At 65.8% G+C, this 16867-nt stretch overlaps 3 protein-coding genes across 4 annotated transcripts; all 3 read right to left on the bottom strand.

Moving 5' to 3' along the window:
- CHLRE_09g401626v5 (uncharacterized protein) lies at positions 1-5663 on the bottom strand. Its single transcript, XM_043066036.1, has one exon. The coding sequence runs from the start codon at positions 5591-5593 to the stop codon at positions 1850-1852; it is 3744 nt and encodes a 1247-aa protein (XP_042921404.1). The 5' UTR covers positions 5594-5663; the 3' UTR covers positions 1-1849.
- Positions 5664-6181: 518 nt separating this feature from the next.
- On the bottom strand, positions 6182-10733 carry CHLRE_09g401589v5 (uncharacterized protein). The gene has a single exon (XM_043066035.1). It carries the CDS (start codon positions 10690-10692, stop codon positions 6910-6912), a length of 3783 nt encoding a protein of 1260 aa, XP_042921403.1. The 5' UTR covers positions 10693-10733; the 3' UTR covers positions 6182-6909.
- Positions 10734-11859: 1126 nt separating this feature from the next.
- CHLRE_09g401552v5 (uncharacterized protein) lies at positions 11860-16833 on the bottom strand. 2 transcript variants are annotated; one of them, XM_043066033.1, is made up of 3 exons: positions 14179-16833; positions 13541-13600; positions 11860-13118 (listed from the first exon to the last, which is right to left on the bottom strand). In XM_043066033.1, the coding sequence occupies exons 1-3, from the start codon at positions 16758-16760 to the stop codon at positions 12095-12097; spliced, it is 3666 nt and encodes a 1221-aa protein (XP_042921401.1). In that variant the 5' UTR covers positions 16761-16833; the 3' UTR covers positions 11860-12094. The 2 variants fall into 2 exon arrangements, with proteins under 2 accessions (XP_042921401.1, XP_042921402.1); XM_043066034.1 differs by lacking the exon at positions 14179-16833 and adding an exon at positions 13777-14023.
- Positions 16834-16867: the final 34 nt, after the last annotated feature.

The following is a 16867-nucleotide window of genomic DNA, read 5'->3' as shown; positions in this document are numbered from 1 at the left end:
CTTGCAACGGTATTACAGCTCGTGTCGGTTACCGTGCGCTTCGGGACCAGCCAGCAGACAGCGCGCATGCCCCCAGACCCCAGTTCGCCCAGGCCAGGCCCCTGCGCCTCGTCCAGTCTCCCTCCCTCAGTCCAGCAACTCGCCGGTACAGTAACTCCGGCGTTCGACCAGCCGCGCACTCCTGCCCTGCCGTTGCCAATTGTGTACCATCTGTTGGGTTCTGGGAATCAGCTGCACCCTACGGGACTTTACCAACCTGCCTTACCACTGTGCCATCGCACTCCCTCCCTCAGTCCCTCATGCACGTCACGCGCCCGCCAGACGCCAGTGCCAGTGCCCACGACGCCATCTGCGGGTAGCTCAAGGGCTAGGGGCTCGGGGGCGGCCACGACACCATCTACGGGTACCTGAAGGGCCAGGGGCTCGGGGGCGCCTAGCTACATGGCCACACACCAGCAGCGCCGGCACCTGCTCATAACGAGCCGCACAGTCCGCACTGTGGTTTTAGCGGTGCGTTTTTTTCAAGCATGTCAATGTCCCCGTCCGCGCTCGTTAAGCTGCTCGTGTGCTCGCGCGGCTCGGCGCTGGATTTCGCCATAAGCATTGGCTTCTGCTGGTCCCGAGCACCCAACGACCGGGCTGGGGCAAGCTGGCTTATATGTATGGGGCATGGGGGCATGGGCTGTTCACACGCAGACTCGGGTGCAGCCGGTTCCCTTGAGCTGTCCGGCTTTCCGGTGCATCACACATACACACATATCTACTACGCTGCGCCATGCTGGGACCTCCACCCCGCGGCGCTTCCTCACACTCCGGTTGTGTTCGTCTCGCAAAGTCGCAATTGCATTCGACACGCCCGCCACTCATCATCCGCACATTCGGGCTCCGTCTTCTGCCTTGCCTCGCCCTGGCTTCGCCCCTGCTTGCCCCACTGTCGCCCTGCCATTGCTTTGCTGCATTCTGTCTGCATTTTCTCTGCGGTTGCCTCTGGTGCTTATCCGTGGACGCTGGTCACTTTCCTGCAGGTGCGATGCGGCTCTGCCTCGCGAGTGTGGCGTTGCGGTGTCTGTGTGTTCTATCGCCTGGCCGGGCGCCCGGAGCGTGAGGAATGCGCGTCAGCAAACGTGTAGCCAGCCAGCAACTTGTCGGTACCGCGACTCCGGCGTTCGACCGACCGCGCACTCCTGCCCTGCCGTTGCAAATTGCTTGCCATCTGCTGGGTTCTGGGAATCAGCTGCACCCTACGGGACTTCGCCAACTTGCCATACCACTGTCCCATCGCACAGCCATGCTGGACCCGCACCTGGCCCTGCAACCCCACAAGGCCACAACCCCCACAGGGCACGAGCCCTCACCGCCGCCCCAGCTTACTGCTGCGCTACAACACCGGCACCGGCACAGCACCACAGCGCTCTGCCGCTGGTGCCATCACACGCAAGAGCCATTCCTCATTTCTTCTCTTCAGCCACAGCACGATACGCCGCCGTCCAGACACTCCGTCGCTGACTCCGCCCCTCCGGCCTCCGCTTCCTCTCAACGTGTCCCTTCTACTTCTGCTGCACTGTACGGGGGCACTGGCCTACTGAGTAATGGCTGCCTCTTCGGTTTGCCGCACCCCTGACACTCCGGACCAGCAATAGCCCAAGCGTGTTGGGGCAATTCCTATCACTCACAAGCATGCACATAGTACCAGACAGTATGCATCTTAATGACACACTCGCAGTGCTCACATCATGACACAGACCGCCCCGCCAGCAGAAGGCATCCGCAAGGCATCCTAATATCCTTGCTCCTGTTCGACGCTCCATGCACGCACGTTCCTCAGCAACTAGCCCCAATTCACACCACGCTAGGAACGGATCCATGCAATGCCACAGGCCACAGCCGAGCCCGCGGCCGCAGTCGCCGCGACCACGCCCGGGCATTGCGTGGCGTGGCCTCCCTCGCGCCAGTGCTGCAGCTGGCACAAGCCGCAGCAGTAGCGGGCCGCACGGCACCGTGAACACGTCTTGCCGCCGCGCGGAGGCACCAGCGCGCTCGGGCCGTCCAGGCTGCTGCAGCTGGGGTTGGCGCACAGGGCTGCAGGCGCAACCGCAGCCGCCGCGGCCACTGATGCCGCGCCGCCGCCACCCGAGCCGCTGGCCGCCCCGGCGCTGCTGGTGGCCGCCGCAGGTACTACAGCCGCCGCCGCCGTCGCCAGTGCGGCCTCCACCTGCTGCCGTACCTCGTACGGCGACAGCAGCCGCCAGGCACGGCGCAGGTGGCGGCCGGTGGCGCCGTAGTCAGCGCCGTCAGCACCTCCTCCGCCCTCTGCCGCGCCACCGTAACGGCGCCGCAGCCTCAGCTGCAGCTGCTTCACCTGCTGGCTGAAGGACACATCCGGTAGTCCCACACTTGCCTCGCGACCTGCCACCGCTGCGTCTGCCATATCCAAGGCAACAGCAACATCCGCACTCGCAGCATCCATCAGCTGCACCAGCTCCGACCGCCCATGTCGCGCCGCCACCTCCCGCAACGGTCGCAGACCCCATAGATCCTGGTCCACCACCACCTGATGGGCCGGTGCTGGGCTGCTGCTCCTGCTGCTGCTGCCGTTGCTGCAGCTGCTGTCTGTGTTGCCAACGCTGTCGCTCCGGTCACAAAGCCTGCTGGTGCAGTCGCCCTGATCATGGGCCCCTACCAGCATGAGGCCCACAACTGCCATTGGCCGGTGCGCCCAGAAGGCCTCCAGCGCATCCAATACGCAGCCCTCCAGGCCAGCACCGCTGACAGCATCAGCATCCGCATTGTCCGCGCCACCGCAGCGCGTGCCGTCGCCGGTGCTGTCATTGCTAATGCTGCTACTGACGCCGACCCACTCCTCCGTGTGTGTTGCCATGTAGCCAACTAGCTGCCGCAGGTACCCGCCGTCCACCAGCCCGAGTATGAATGGCCGCCAGGACTCGAGATGCTGCTGCCGCTGCTGCGCCTGGCCAGCTCCCGCCATGCCCGCCGCCGCCTGCCCCGTACTGCCGCTGGCGTCATCTGTAACTCGTTGTGCCGTTTCTGCCGCATCTGCCTGCGCCAGCGCGGCTGCCGCCAGCACCTCGCCTGCCACCCGCAGCACCACCACCGCCGTCTCCAAGCCGATGGCGCTCAAGACCACAGCCTTTCCGTCTGCGGCTCTTTCCTCCCGTTTCACAATTTCATGGACAGTGGCGCCTAAATCCTCCAGCAGCAGCGGCAGCCACTGCAGCGCCGCGAAGGACAACAGCCAGTCGCGCTGGGCCGCCGCCGCCGACCCAGCCGGCGGCGTGCCGCCAGCAGCCACCAGCCACGCCCACTGCATGGGCGCGGACTCCGGAGCCTCTAGCGCGTCGTTCAGCCGCAGGTAGCGGCGCCTGTGGCTGTGGCCGCTGGAGCCCGCCGGAGCCCCTGCAACCGACACCGTCGCTTCCTCCCGCGCCGCACATGCCATTGCCGCCCAGCCCTCCGATGCCGCATCCTCCGCCAGGTCTAGCCCCTGCTCCAACAGCGCTGCAAGGTTGCCACACAGCAGCCCCATTGCGTCTTCCTGGCACGGCATCATCTTGTTCAGGCACCCCACTAGTGGCCCGACACCTAGCAAAACCGGCGGCCGCTGGGAAAGCCGTCGCGCCGCCGCCGTCAGCGTCGCTACTAGCCCGACCACCTGCTCCGGCGGCGCGCGCGCGAGCGCCGCGGGCCACAAGCCCGAATTGCGCAAGCTACCGTTTATTTCACGCAGCATGTGGAAGGCATTGCCGACGCCGGGTTGTGGGCCCGTGCTACTGGCACGACCAGGCCCATTGCTGAGGTCACTGACATGTGGGACGCCTATCGCCCACGCCTGCTCGTTGCGCAGCGCCCGCTCCAACGCCGGCAGCAGCCCCGCGTCCAGTGCGCAGCGCAGGCTGTAGGTGCTGTAGCTGCTGGCCCCTGCTGACGGCGGCGGCGCGCCAGCCGCCAGGGGCAGTGCGGGCACCTGCAGCCGGAGCAGCTCGCCCACACGGGGGCCGTGGAATCCTGTAGCATGGTTGCACACACCCGGAACCAGCACCTCCCGCCACAGCCCTGGCAGCCGCGCCGCCGCCTGGCGCGGCAGCAGCTCCGTCACCAGCCGGCACAGCAGCGGTGCCGCTGCTGACATATACACACGTGTGCCGTCACCGGCGCCTCCACCGTCACCGGTACCACTAACGCCGCTGCCCATGCCGTAAAATCCAGGCCAGTCCGCTTTGATCAAGTCGTACACTGCAACGGCGTTGTTGGGGACCCCGTGCGATACCGCCCGCCCTGAGCCGCCGGCACCAGCGTTCGCAGAAGTCGCAGCGGCAGTCGCACCAGCACCGGCAGCAGCCGCACCGGATGCATGCTGCACCGGGGCCGCCGCCGGCCTGTAGCCGACAGGCGGCTGCACGATTGGCAGGTGCCCGGGCCCGCTCACAGTCATCTGCCAGACCAGCATCACGGCCGTTTCCACAAGGGCACAAGCGGCGACAGGCGTGCCAGCTGCCGGGAGAGCCGCTGGCGCTGGTGGAAGACGGAGGGGCAGGATCCGCGGCACCTCCTGCTGTGGCGCGTCGGGGCCGGAGGGACCGGGCCCCGCTGCTGCCGCTGCGGCTGCGCCCGGAGCCGCCGCAGCAGGAGCCGCCGCAGCTGCCGCCCCCAGGCACGCGGCCTGCAGCGCCCATACCAGGAACCACTGCACGCATCGCCCGGACAACAGCGAACGCAGCTGGGACACATGTACCACATCCTCCAGATCCGTCGCCACATAGACCGGGTGCGGCACAGGCGCAAGGCTGCTAAATTCAACAGCCAAGTTGTTGGGATACACTAGCGTTACCACTGACTGGCACACTGCGCGGACCGCCAGGCACAGGCAAGCCCAGTCCGCCTCCGCATCAAACGCCGCTGATGGCTCCTGGCCTGCACTGTGGAGACGAACCAAAGCGGCGTCCGGGTCGCCGCTGCCGCGCACGCCCGGTGGCAGCACTGCCGCCAGGCGCAGGATGGCCCCGGTGAGATGCTCCAAAAGCTGGCTGCGCCCGAGCGCGGTGACTAGATCGGATAGCGCTGCGTGCTGGTTCCCGTCTGTTGTGCCCACGATGCTGTAGAGCATGTAAGAGACCTGCCCGACGATGACCACCTGTGCACTGCGCGGGATGGCACTGCTGCTGCTGGTGGAGGGACCTACAGCATCGCCGCCATCGGCCGTGCCCAGTGCTGAGCAGATCTGTGCGATAAGGCTGAGAGTATCCGAGCGCAGCAGGGCCAGGACCAGCTGCGAGTTGCAGCGCTCACGAATTTTGGTGCCGAGGAATGCCCACACCCGCAAGTTGGCGCCAGCGGTGCCGACAATGCTCCGCCCGACTGCACCATAAGCGGCAGCGAGCAACGCCAGTACGCTTGCCTGCTGGCTGCCATCTAGCTTGGCATCCTCGGCGAGAGTCGCCGCAGAATGCAGCCGAGAGTATCGCCCAGACACGTCTTGAGTAGCACGGGTCCTAGAGAGCGTTTGAAGCTCAGCTTTCAGCCTCGTAATCTCCGCTGCCTCAACCGGAGCCTGCTGTGCGCCAAGTCTGGGCGGCATCGCCAGGGGTGTGTGCGACCAAAAGACTATTAGCTAGGTGTTGTGTTGAATGTCTATAAATCACAGTAACAACAGGTTAATTTTACCTTACCCTGCAAAGATGGTGTGCCGCTTCCCCGTGTCCCACCATGCCATATTGCCATCCGCAGTCCGCAACAGTCCTCCTGCTAGTAGCCGGCCCCTACCGGCCTAACCACAAGCTACGGAAAGCCACCTACACCTTCGTTCGCAGCCATGCGTATGTCCAGCGCCGCGCGCGCACCCGCCTTCACCACCGCCCCCACGCCACCTTCCAACCCCTGCGCCCTCGCCACGCTCGCCCCCTATTGCGCAGCGTCCGGCCCTGCTAGACACGTGTTTGTTTGCAAGACTAGTTTCCGCATCAACACGTGCGTGCCCGACCCGGCTCCCGTGCGTTTCGCTCTGGAACGCTACGGCGAGTAAACCATTGGTGCACACTGGACTCGGTTGCACCAGGTTCGGGGCAGGTGGCGCGCCGTCGGGTGATCGCGGCAGGTCGCGCAGGGAGTGCAGCGCGCGTCGCACCTCCGGAGTATGGGGAACGGGGTGGGGTGTATCCGATCATGGAGAACAGTGAGTGATCAATTCAGAAGCAGGAGATGCGATGGTGGAGGGGCTCTGCACGGGTTCTGCGACCCAGTCATCCCACATAGACTGACGTCCAGACCCCCGGAGGGCCGAACCGGCTTGGTAATCACGAGGTATGGCAGTCCTACGCTCTGGATATTCCGATATAGTCAGGAGTGGACATAATCACCGGCCCGCATTGCCTTGGCTATCCAACCCTGGCACGTTCTGTGTAGGCCGTGTGCAGGCAATGACCGTGACGCCCTGGTCTTACCCCTGCACTGGACCCTTGTGCTTCGCGGTGCCCCCATGGACATAGTCCCGCTGCCCAGCCATACCCAGCGGATCCGGATGCACTGGTCGCACTTCCCGGTGTCCCACCATGGCATCCTGTCCTAACTCGTCCCACAAGTCTTCGGCCGACCGTCATTTCAGAAAGCACTCAGCGCTTCCACTCCAATGCAAGTGCGATCACCACAGCCAACGGCGCCAACTGCACAGCCCGAGGTCACAAGCACGGTGCCAGCTGCCAACAGAGTCCAGTGGCGCCGTGGCAATGCAAGTCGCTGTTCCCCATCCGCAATTCAACCGGAGCAACTACGGCACGTTCGCAACCAACAATACAAGAGTGCCTACACATTACGGTACTTCGTGCGTTTGCGCATAGTAGTAAGTGCAGTCCCAAGCCCACGCAACCCCAAGCCCTTGCAACACAAGCCACATGCCTCTTATGTTGCCCCTTCCTCAGCCGCGCTGCTCGCACCCACGCCTGCAGCCGAGCCCACGACCACAGCCGAGCCGGCAGGAGCGGCCGCCGCGACCACGCCCGGGCATTGCGTGGCGTGGCCTTCCTCGCGCCAGTGCTGCAGCTGGCACAAGCCGCAGCAGTAGCGGGCCGCACGGCACCGCGAGCACGTCTTGCCGCCGCCTGGAGGCACCAGCGCGCTCGGGCCGTCCAGGCTGCTGCAGCTGGGGTTGGCGCACAGGGCTGCAGGCGCAACCGCAGTCGCCGCGGCCACTGATGCCGCGCCGCCGCCACCCGAGCCGCTGGCCGCCCCGGCGCTGCTGGTGGCCGCCGCAGGTGCTACAGCCGCCGCCGCCGCTGCTGCTGCCAGTGCGGCCTCCACCTGCTGCCGTACCTCGTAAGGCGACAGCAGCCGCCAGGCACGGCGCAGGTGGCGGCCGGTGGCGTCGCGGTCAGCGCCATCTGCACTGCCTCCGCCCTCTGCCGCGCCACCGTAACGGCGCCGCAGCCTCAGCTGCAGCTGCTTCACCTGCTGGCTGAAGGACACATCCGGTAGTCCCACACTTGCCTCGCAACCTGCCGCCGCTGCGTCTGCCATATCCAAGGCAGCAGCCAAAGACACACTCGCAGCATCCATCAGCTGCACCAGCTCTGACCGCCCGTGTTGCGCCGCCACCTCCCGCAACGGTCGCAGACCCCATAGATCCTGGTCCACCACCACCTGATGGGCCGGTGCTGGGCTGCTGCTCCTGCTGCTGCTGCCGTTGCTGCAGCTGCTGTCTGTGTTGCCAACGCTGTCGCTCTGGTCACAAAGCCTGCTGGTGCAGTCGCCCTGATCATGGGCCCCTACCAGCATGAGGCCCACAACTGCCTTTGGCCGGTGCGCCCAGAAGGCCTCCAGCGCATCCAACACGCAGCCCTCCAGGCCGTCGCCGCCTGCAGCATCAGCATCCGCATTGTATGCGCCACCGCAGCGCGTGCCGTCGCCGGTGCTGCCACTGCTAATGCTGCTACTGCCGCCGACCCACTCCTCCGTGTGTGTTGCCATGTAGCCGACTAGCGGCCGCAGGTACCCGCCGTCCACCAGCCCGAGTATGAATGGCCGCCAGGACTCGAGATGCTGCTGCTGCCGCTGCTGCGCCTGGCCAGCTCCCGCCATGCCCGCCGCCGCCTGCCCCGTACTGTCGTCATCTGTAACTCGTTGTGCCGTTTCTGCCGCATCTGCCTGCGCCAACGCGGCTGCCGCCAGCACCCCCCCTGCCACCCGCAGCACCACCACCGCCGTCTCCAAGCCAATGGCGCTCAAGCCCACAGCCTTTCCGTCTGCGGCTCTTTCCTCCAGTTCCACAATTTGATCGAGAGTGGCGCCTAAATCCTCCAGCAGCAGCGGCAGCCACTGCAGTGCCGCGAAGGACAACAGCCAGTCGCGCTGTGCCGCCGCCGCCGACCCAGCCGGCGGCGTGCCGCCAGCAGCCACCAGCCACGCCCACTGCATGGGCGCGGACTCTGGAGCCTCTAGCGCGTCGTTCAGCCGCAGGTAGGGGCGCCGGTGGCTGTGGCTGCTGGAGCCCGCCGGAGCCCCTGCAACCGACACCGTCGCTTCCTCCCGCGCCGCACGTGCCGCTGCCGCCGAGCCCTCCGCTGCCGCCGCATCCTCCGCCAGGTCTAGCCCCTGCTCCAACAGCGCTGCCAGGTTGCCACACAGCAGCCCCATTGCGTCTCCCTGGTATGGCATCATCTTGTTCAGGCGCCCCGCCAGCGGCCGGCCCCTTAGCATGACCGGCGGCTTCTGCGAAAGCCACCGCGCGGCCGCCGTCATCGTCGCCACCAGCCCGACTACCTGCTCCGGCGGCGCGTGCGCGAGCGCCGCCGGCCACAAGCCCGAATAGCGTAAACTACCGTTTATTTCACGCAGCATGTGGAAGGCATTGCAGGCGCCGGGTTGAGGACCGGTGCTACTGGCGCGACCAGGCCCATTGCTGAGGTCACTGACATGTGGGATGCCTATCGCCCACGCCTGCTCGTTGCGAAGGACCCGCTCCAGCGCCGGCAGCAGCCCCGCGTCCAGCGCGCAGCGCAGACTGTAAGTGCTGTAACTGCTGGCCCGTGCTGACGGTTGCGGCGCGCCAGCCGCCAGGGGCGGTGCGGGCACCTGCAGCCGAAGCAGCTCGGCCACAAGAGTGCCGAAGCCTGCGCTGGCCAGGTCGCGCACCTCTGGGACCAGCACCTCCCGCCACAGCCCCGGCAGCCGCGCCGCCGCCTGGCGCGGCCGCAGCTCCGTCACCAGCCGGCACAGCAGCGGTGCCGCTGCTGACATATACACACGTGTGCCGTCACCGGCGCCTCCACCGTCACCGGTACCACTAACGCCGCTGCCCATGCCGTAAAATCCAGGCCAGCCCGCTTTGATCAAGTCGTACACTGCAACGGCGCTGTTGGGAACACTGGGCAACGCCGCCCGCCCCAAGCGGCCGGCACCAGCGTTCGCGGCAGTTGCAGCGGCATACGCACCAGCACCGGCAGCAGCCGCACCGGGTGCCATCTGCTGCACTGGGGTCGCCGCCGGTCTGTAGCCGACAGGCGGCTGCACGATTGGCAGGTGCCCGGGCCCGCTCACAGTCATCTGCCAGACCAGCATCACGGCCGTTTCCACAAGGGCACAAGCGGCGACAGGCGTGCCAGCTGCCGGGAGAGCCGCTGGCGCTGGTGGAAGACGGAGGGGCAGGATCCGCGGCACCTCCTGCTGTGGCGCGTCGGGGCCGGAGGGCCCGGGCCCCGCTGCTGCCGCGGCGGCTGCGCCCGGAGCCGCCGCAGCAGGAGCCTTTGCAGCTTCAGAGCCCAGGCACGCGGCCTGCAGCGCCCATACCACGAACCACTGCACACACCGCCCGGACAGCAGCGGACGCAGCTGGGACACATGTACCAACACCGCCGGATGCGTCTCCGCATACGCCGGGTGCGGCACAGGCGCAAGCCTGCTGAAGTCAAAAGTCAACTTATTGTAATACCCTAGCGCTACCACTGACTGGCACGCTGCGTGGACCGCCAGGCACAGGCAAGCCCAGTCCGCCTCCGCATCAAACGCCGCTGATGGCTCCTGGCCTGCACCGTGGAAACGAACCAAAGCGGCGTCCGGGTCGCCGATGCCGCGCACGCCCGGTGGCAGCACTGCCGCGAGGCGCAGGATGGCCCCGGCGAGATGCTCCAGAAGCTGGCTGCGCCCGAGCGCGGTGACTACATCAGATAGCACTGCGTGCTGTTCTGCGTCCGTCGTGCTCACAATGCTGTAGAGCATGCAAGAGACCTGCCCGACGATGGCCACCTGTGCACTGCGCGGGATGGCACTGCTGCTGCTGGTGGAGGGACCGGCAGCCTCGCCGCCATCGGCCGTGCCCAGTGCTGAGCAGATCTGTGCGAGCAGGCTGAGAGTATCCGAGCGCAGCAGGGCCAGGACCAGCTGCGGGGTGCGGCGCTCGTGAATTTCGGAGCCGAGCAATGCCCACACCCGCAAGTTGGCGCCAGCAGTGCCGAGAATGCTCCGCCCGACTGCACCATAAGCGGCAACGAGCAACGCCAGTACGCTCGCCTCCTCGTTGCCATCTAGCTTGTCAACCTCGGCGAGAGTCGCAGCAGAATGCAGCCGAGAGTATCGCCCAGACACGTCTTGAGTACCACGGGTCCTAGAGAGCGTTTGAAGCTCAGCTTTCAGCCTCGTGACCTCCTCTGCCTCAACCGGAGCCTGCTGAGCGCGAAGTCTGGGCGGCATCGCCAGGGGCGTTGCGACCAAACGACTAGCTAGGCGTTGTGTTGAATATCTACAAAATACAGTAACAACAGGTTATTTTTACGCGTGCAAAGATGGTGTGCCGCTTCCCCGTGTCCCACCATGCCATCCTGGCCTAATTCGTCCTAACTCCGCAGTCCGCAACAGTCCTCCTGCTAGTAGCCGGCCCCTACCGGCCTAACCACAAGCTACGGAAAGCCACCTACACCTTCGTTCGCAGCCATGTCCAGCGCCGCGCGCGCACCCGCCTTCACCACCGCCCCCACGCCACCTTCCAACCCCTGCGCCCTCGCCACGCTCGACCCCGCCCCTTTGCGCAGCGTCCGGCCAATAGGCAGCTCAGATGTGCTAGCAGGCGCGCCGCGGCATCGGCCATCCCCCCGCGCAGGCATCCGCGCTGATGGCGCGGGGTCGTGCAGGCATCTGCCATCCCGCGGCGACCCGCCCCAGCCAGCTTCGAAACCCCGCGCACGCAGCCAAGTTTGGCTCGGCAGGGTACCCGGCTCACCCTTACAACCAAAGGCCACCAGCAACTTTTCGGATTTCCTACCCTCCTGTCCGGCCCTGCTAGACACATGTTTGTTTGCAAGACTAGTTTCCGCATCAACACGTGCGTGCCCGACCCGACTCCCGTGCGTTTCGCTCTGGAACGCCACGGCGAGTAAACCATTGGTGCACACGAGAATCGCTTGCACCAGGTCCGGGACAGGCGGCGCGCCGTCGGGTGATCACGGCAGGTCGCGCAGGGAGTGCAGCGCGCGTCGCACCTCCGGAGTATGGGGAACAGGGTGGGGTGTATCCGATCATGGAGAACGGAGTGAGTGATCAATTCAGAGGCAGGAGATGTGATGGTGGAGGGGATCTGCAACCCAATTATCTCACGTAGACTGAGGTCCAGACCCCCGGAGACCCGAACCGGCTTGGTAATCACGAGGTATGCCAGTCCTACGCTTTGGATATAATATGCAGGAGTGGACATAATCACCGGCCCGCACTGCATTGGCTATCCAACCCTGGCACGTGCTCTGTAGGCCGTGTGCAGGCAATGACCATGACGCCCTGGTCTTACCCCTGCACTGGACCCTTGTGCTTCGCGGTGCCCCCATGGACATAGTCCCGCTGCCCAGCCATACCCAGCGGATCCGGATGCACAGCCCGAGGTTACAAGCACGGCGCCAGCTGCCAACCGAGTCCAGTGCCGCCGTGGTGGCAGTGCAAGTCGCTGTTCCCCATCCGTAAGTCAACCGGAGCAACTACGGCACGTTCGCAACCAACAATACAAGAGTGCCTACACATTACGGTACTTCGTGCGTTTGCGCATAGTAGTAAGTGCAGTCCCAAGCCCACGCAACCCCAAGCCCGCGCAACACAAGCCACATGCCTCTTATGTTGCCCCTTCCTCAGCCGCGCTGCTCGCACCCACGCCTGCAGCCGAGCCCACGACCACAGCCGAGCCGGCAGGAGCGGCCGCCGCGACCACGCCCGGGCATTGCGTGGCGTGGCCTCCCTCGCGCCAGTGCTGCAGCTGGCACAAGCCGCAGCAGTAGCGGGCCGCACGGCAGCGCGAGCACGTCTTGCCGCCGCCCGGAGGCACCAGCGCGCTCGGGCCGTCCAGGCTGCTGCAGCTGGGGTTGGCGCACAGGGCTGCAGGCGCAACCGCAGTCGCCGCGGCCACTGATGCCGCGCCGCCGCCACCCAACCCGCTGCCCGCCCCTGCGCTGCTGGTGGCCGCCGCAGGTGCTACAGCCAGCGCGGCCGTCGCCAGTGCGGCCTCCACCTGCTGCCGTACCTCGTCCGGCGACAACAGCCGCCAGGCACGGCGCAGGTGGCGGCCGGTGGCGTCGCAGTCAGCGCCATCCGCACTGCCGCCGCCCTCTGCCGCGCCACAGTAACGGCGCTGCAGCCTCAGCCGCAGCTGCTGCTTGCCGCCCAGTGCAGGCGCAGGCCGAAACCCTGGGACCTCCTGGCCAGCCGCCATACCCGCCGCCGCCCTTGCGGTCGACCTCTCCAACACGGATACGGCCACCGCCGCGCCGTCATCGATGACCTGCACCAGCTCCGCCCTGCCGCGCGCCGCCGCCAGCTGCCGCAGCGGCATCAGCCCGCCGGCTTCAATGCACGCCTCCTGCGCTGCCACCAGGCCGCCGGCTGCATCGCCGCCTGAGGCAGTGCCGCCGCAGCCGTCTGCCACGTCACCCGCAGCCGGCTGTGGTCCTGTAGAAACCTGAGTGCTCAGCAGCGCTGCCAGCAGATCCGGCCGGTGCGCCCAGAAGGCCTCCAGCGCATCCAACACGCAGCCCTCCAGGCCGTCGCCGCCGACACCATCAGCATCCGTGTTGTCCGCGCCACCGCAGCGCGTGCCGTCGCCGGCGCTGTTGCTGCTGCTGCTGCTGCTGCTGCTGCTGCCGCTGTAAGTGGCGTTGGAGACCCGTGTGATACACGCGTATGAGTTGGCATAGGTAGAAGGGTCAGTGCGGTGGAATGGACACAAACATAGGTTCCCCAAAAGACACGGTAGGAGGACCAGTGCGTGCCGAAGCACGCGTGTGCAAAAGGCAGGCTAGGAGTAAGGACAAAAGCGCATGCACGCCCTAAGGGGTGGGTCCGAGTTCCCAACACCGCATTCGCACTATATGCAGTAAGGCAAGGCTCTCACGACGCGTTCCGACCGTGCCAAAGGTATCATCAGGTGAGTTCTGCAAAAGCGTGCAAGTGCAAGTTCCCATCCCCGACGCCCGTTGGGTATGCAAGCCGTCTGCCCAAACCCAAGCCCAACCCAGCCCCTGGTCCTTAGTCATGTGCGTATGAACGGTGACGCGTCAGAACTTACGCTGCGTAGTTCGGAGTTGATGTTGCTTGACCTGGGGGCTCGGTGGACTTGGGCGTTGGCCTGAGGCACGTACGGGTGCGAGAGAAGGGCGGGCAGCGTGTTAGATTGGCAGCGGGGTGAGGCGAGAGTACCGGTGAGGTGTCAAGTCTGGTGACTTGCACGTAGCGCAGCGCGCGCAAAGAATAAATCAATATGGAGCTGTCGATGCGTGTGCGCTCGCTTGTGTGCATAGTTACCAGCGAAGCGAGTAGGTCATAGGGGCATCCGCAAGCGCGCCAGCTCGATACGAGTTCCCAGCCAATACTATGTTGCATGCATAGGCTTGAATTTGTAAGAGATCATGTTTGCATTGCCGTCGGGCAGGAGGTAGGAAGAATTGCTTTAGGCATTGCCGAAGCATCCTAAGCCAAAGTGCAGCTTGGAGCCAGGCAGTGTAAGCTTTGAATACAAGTTGTAGGGAAGCGGAAGCGGTGCAGGGTTAAGTACCGGTCAGGACGGGGGGAGGCGCAATGTGAGTACGGCGCATGCAGCGTGGAATTGCGGGGGGGGGGAGGTTCGGGCTGTCGAGCATTTGAATATCTGCGGTGGATTCCGCTGCTGGTTTGGCGAAGTGGGTCGGGGTTGATTGCGGCTCTCACCTGTTCTTGGACGTAAGAGTTCTTTGGCTGCTGCTGCTGCTGCCGCTGCTGCTGCTGCTGCTCGGAGCCCACAGCTCCGTGTGCATTGCGAAATGTTCCATAAGTCGCAGCAGCTGCCAGCTGCCAGTCAGCTGCTGCACGGCCTGCCGCCACGAGCCCCAGGCCGCGGCCCGAGGGTGCTCCACCTGGCCCACGCTGGTGTTGACCCCGCTCGCGCCCTCCGCCCCCGCCTCCTCAAGTGCTGCCTCCGCAAGTGCTGCGGGCGCCAGCACCTCCGCCGCTACCCGCAGCACCACCACCGCCAACTCCAGCTGTCGAATGGTCAGCGGCGCGACGCGGCCAGGCGCCCTTCCACCCTCGACCAGCCCAGGAATTTCCGTAACAACGTACGACAGCAGTAGCGGCAGCCACTGCTGCACCGCGAAGGACAACAGCCAGTCGCGCTGTGCCGCCGCCGCCGACCCAGCCGGCGGCGTGCCGCCAGCAGCCAACAGCCACGGCCACTGCATGGGCGCGGACTCTGGAGCCTCTAGCGCGTCGTTCAGCCGCAGGTACCACCTGCGGGAGCTAGCACCTGGCCGGCCCTCCACTGCCGCTGCCCCTGCCCCTGGAGCTGCTGCGCCTTCTGCGCCCGCTTGCGCCAGGTCTACACCCTGCTCCAGCAGCGCTGCTAAGAAGTAAAGCAGGATGCCGTAAGTGGTGTTTACGCGCATATGTGTTGATACGTGCCCCGCCGATGCCACCGTCTGCGGCACCGGCGGCCGCTGCGACAGCCACCGCACCGCCGCCGCCAGCGTTGCCACCAGCCCCACCACCTGCTCCGGCGGCGCGTGCGCAAGCGCCGCCGGCCACAGGCCCGAGTAGCGCAACACGCTGTTGATATTGCTGAGTATGTGAAACGCAGACGCAGAAGTCTTGGAGAGCGCGCGCCCACTGGTGATGTCTCCATCCTGCCTCGCCCACGCCTGCTCGTTGCGCAGAGCCCGCTCCAGCGCCGGCAGCAGCCCCGCGTCCAGCGCGCAGTGCAGGCTGTAGGTGCTGTAGCTGCTGGCCCCTGCTGACGGCGGCGGCGCGCCAGCCGCCAGGGGCGGTGCGGGCACCTGCAGCCGAAGCAGCTCGCCCACACAGGGGCCGTGGCCTTCGCCGACACGGCTGCACACCTCCGGAACCAGCACCTCCCGCCACAGCCCCGGCAGCCGCGCCGCCGCCTGGCGCGGCCGCAGCTCCGTCACCAGCCGACACAGCAGTAGCTCCAACACTATGTCCGGGATCGACAGGTCGCACCACGCAGCTACGACCAGCTCGTAAACGGGGAGCGCCCGGTACGGCGCTTCCGGAAATGACCCTCCCTCAAACGCCGGAAGGCTGCTAGTGCTGGTGCTGCTATTGCCATTAGCGGTCGAAGCGTTGCACGATCCGGCGGTCTCCGCTGCTGTTGGCGCCGGCGGTGCCACCGCTGATCCGGCGGGCCGGTACCCGGCCGGCGGCTGCGCAATTGGCAGCTGCGCATGTCCCCAAGAGGTGACCAGGAAAACAGCCGAGACAGCCCACAAGATAGATGCGCCCAGCTTGCCATGAGCCGTTCCGGCCGCCGGCAGGGGCTTTGCATCCAGGCGCAGTGGATGGGCACCCAAAGGCGCCATTGTAGAGACAGGGGCATGCCCCGCCGCCGCAGATTCGCCCAGGCATGCACACTGCAATGCCACCGCGCAAAAGTGCTGCACGCTACGCCCGGACAGTAGCGGCCGCAGTTGCGCCGCAAACTGTACGCCTTCGGGGCTCCTCTCCCTGAAAGCCGGATGCGGAACCGGCACGAGGCAGTCGGGTTCGTCATCCCTGCGGCACACCAACGACCATAGCACGTCCGACGCCCCCTGCATTGCCAGGCTCAGGCAAGCCCAGTCCGCCTCGACATCAGCAGCGGTACATGGCTCCACTGCACCAATGGCGCGATCCAAAGCGGCTTTTGGGTCGCCGCTGCCGCGCACATCCGGCGGCAGTGTTGCCGCCAGACGCAGGATGGCCCCAGTGAGATGCTCCAGCAGCTGGCTGCACCTGAGCGCGTCCAGCACTTCCGACCGCGCTGGCGTCTGATTTCCCTCTTCGGTCATCAGAATGCTGTGTAGCACGCCGGCTATGTGGCTCACGATGGCCACTTGGACACCGCGTGGGGTGTCGCTGCCCCTGCCGCTGCTGGTGGAGGGACCGGCAGCATCGCCGCCATCGGCCTTGCCCAGTGCTGCACAGATCTGCGCAAACAGACTGAGAGTATCCGAACGCAGCAGGGCCAGGCTCAGCTGTGGGTTCCTGCAGTCTTTAATTTCGGCCCCGAGGATGGCCCACACGCGCGCGTTCGCGCCGTCGGTGCCGATAATGCTCCTTCCCACGGCACCGTAAGCGTTGGCGAGCAAAGCCAAAATCTCAGGGCCCTCCGAAGCGAAGACGGGAGCCGTGAGTAGCCGAGTAGCTCGCCCTGACACGTCTTGCCACTTGCGAGTCTTTGAAAGGTACTGTAGCTCAGAATGAAGATTTGCCAGGTTCAGCCGTTGAGCCGGAGCGGGTTGCGCACGTCTTGGTGGCATTCTGGTGATCAGTGGTTGGTAATATAATACTGCAGAGTTCCTACCGCTCGCATGATGCTACAGCGCAAACTTCAATATGTTGCGCATGTGTTTACCGACTGTGGTGC

The sequence above is a fragment of the Chlamydomonas reinhardtii genome, chromosome 9 (genome assembly GCF_000002595.2).
Source record: "Chlamydomonas reinhardtii strain CC-503 cw92 mt+ chromosome 9, whole genome shotgun sequence".
NCBI lineage: Eukaryota > Viridiplantae > Chlorophyta > Chlorophyceae > Chlamydomonadales > Chlamydomonadaceae > Chlamydomonas > Chlamydomonas reinhardtii.
Note: the sequence above shows the minus strand (reverse complement) of the source record. Positions and strands in the feature narration are given on the sequence as shown.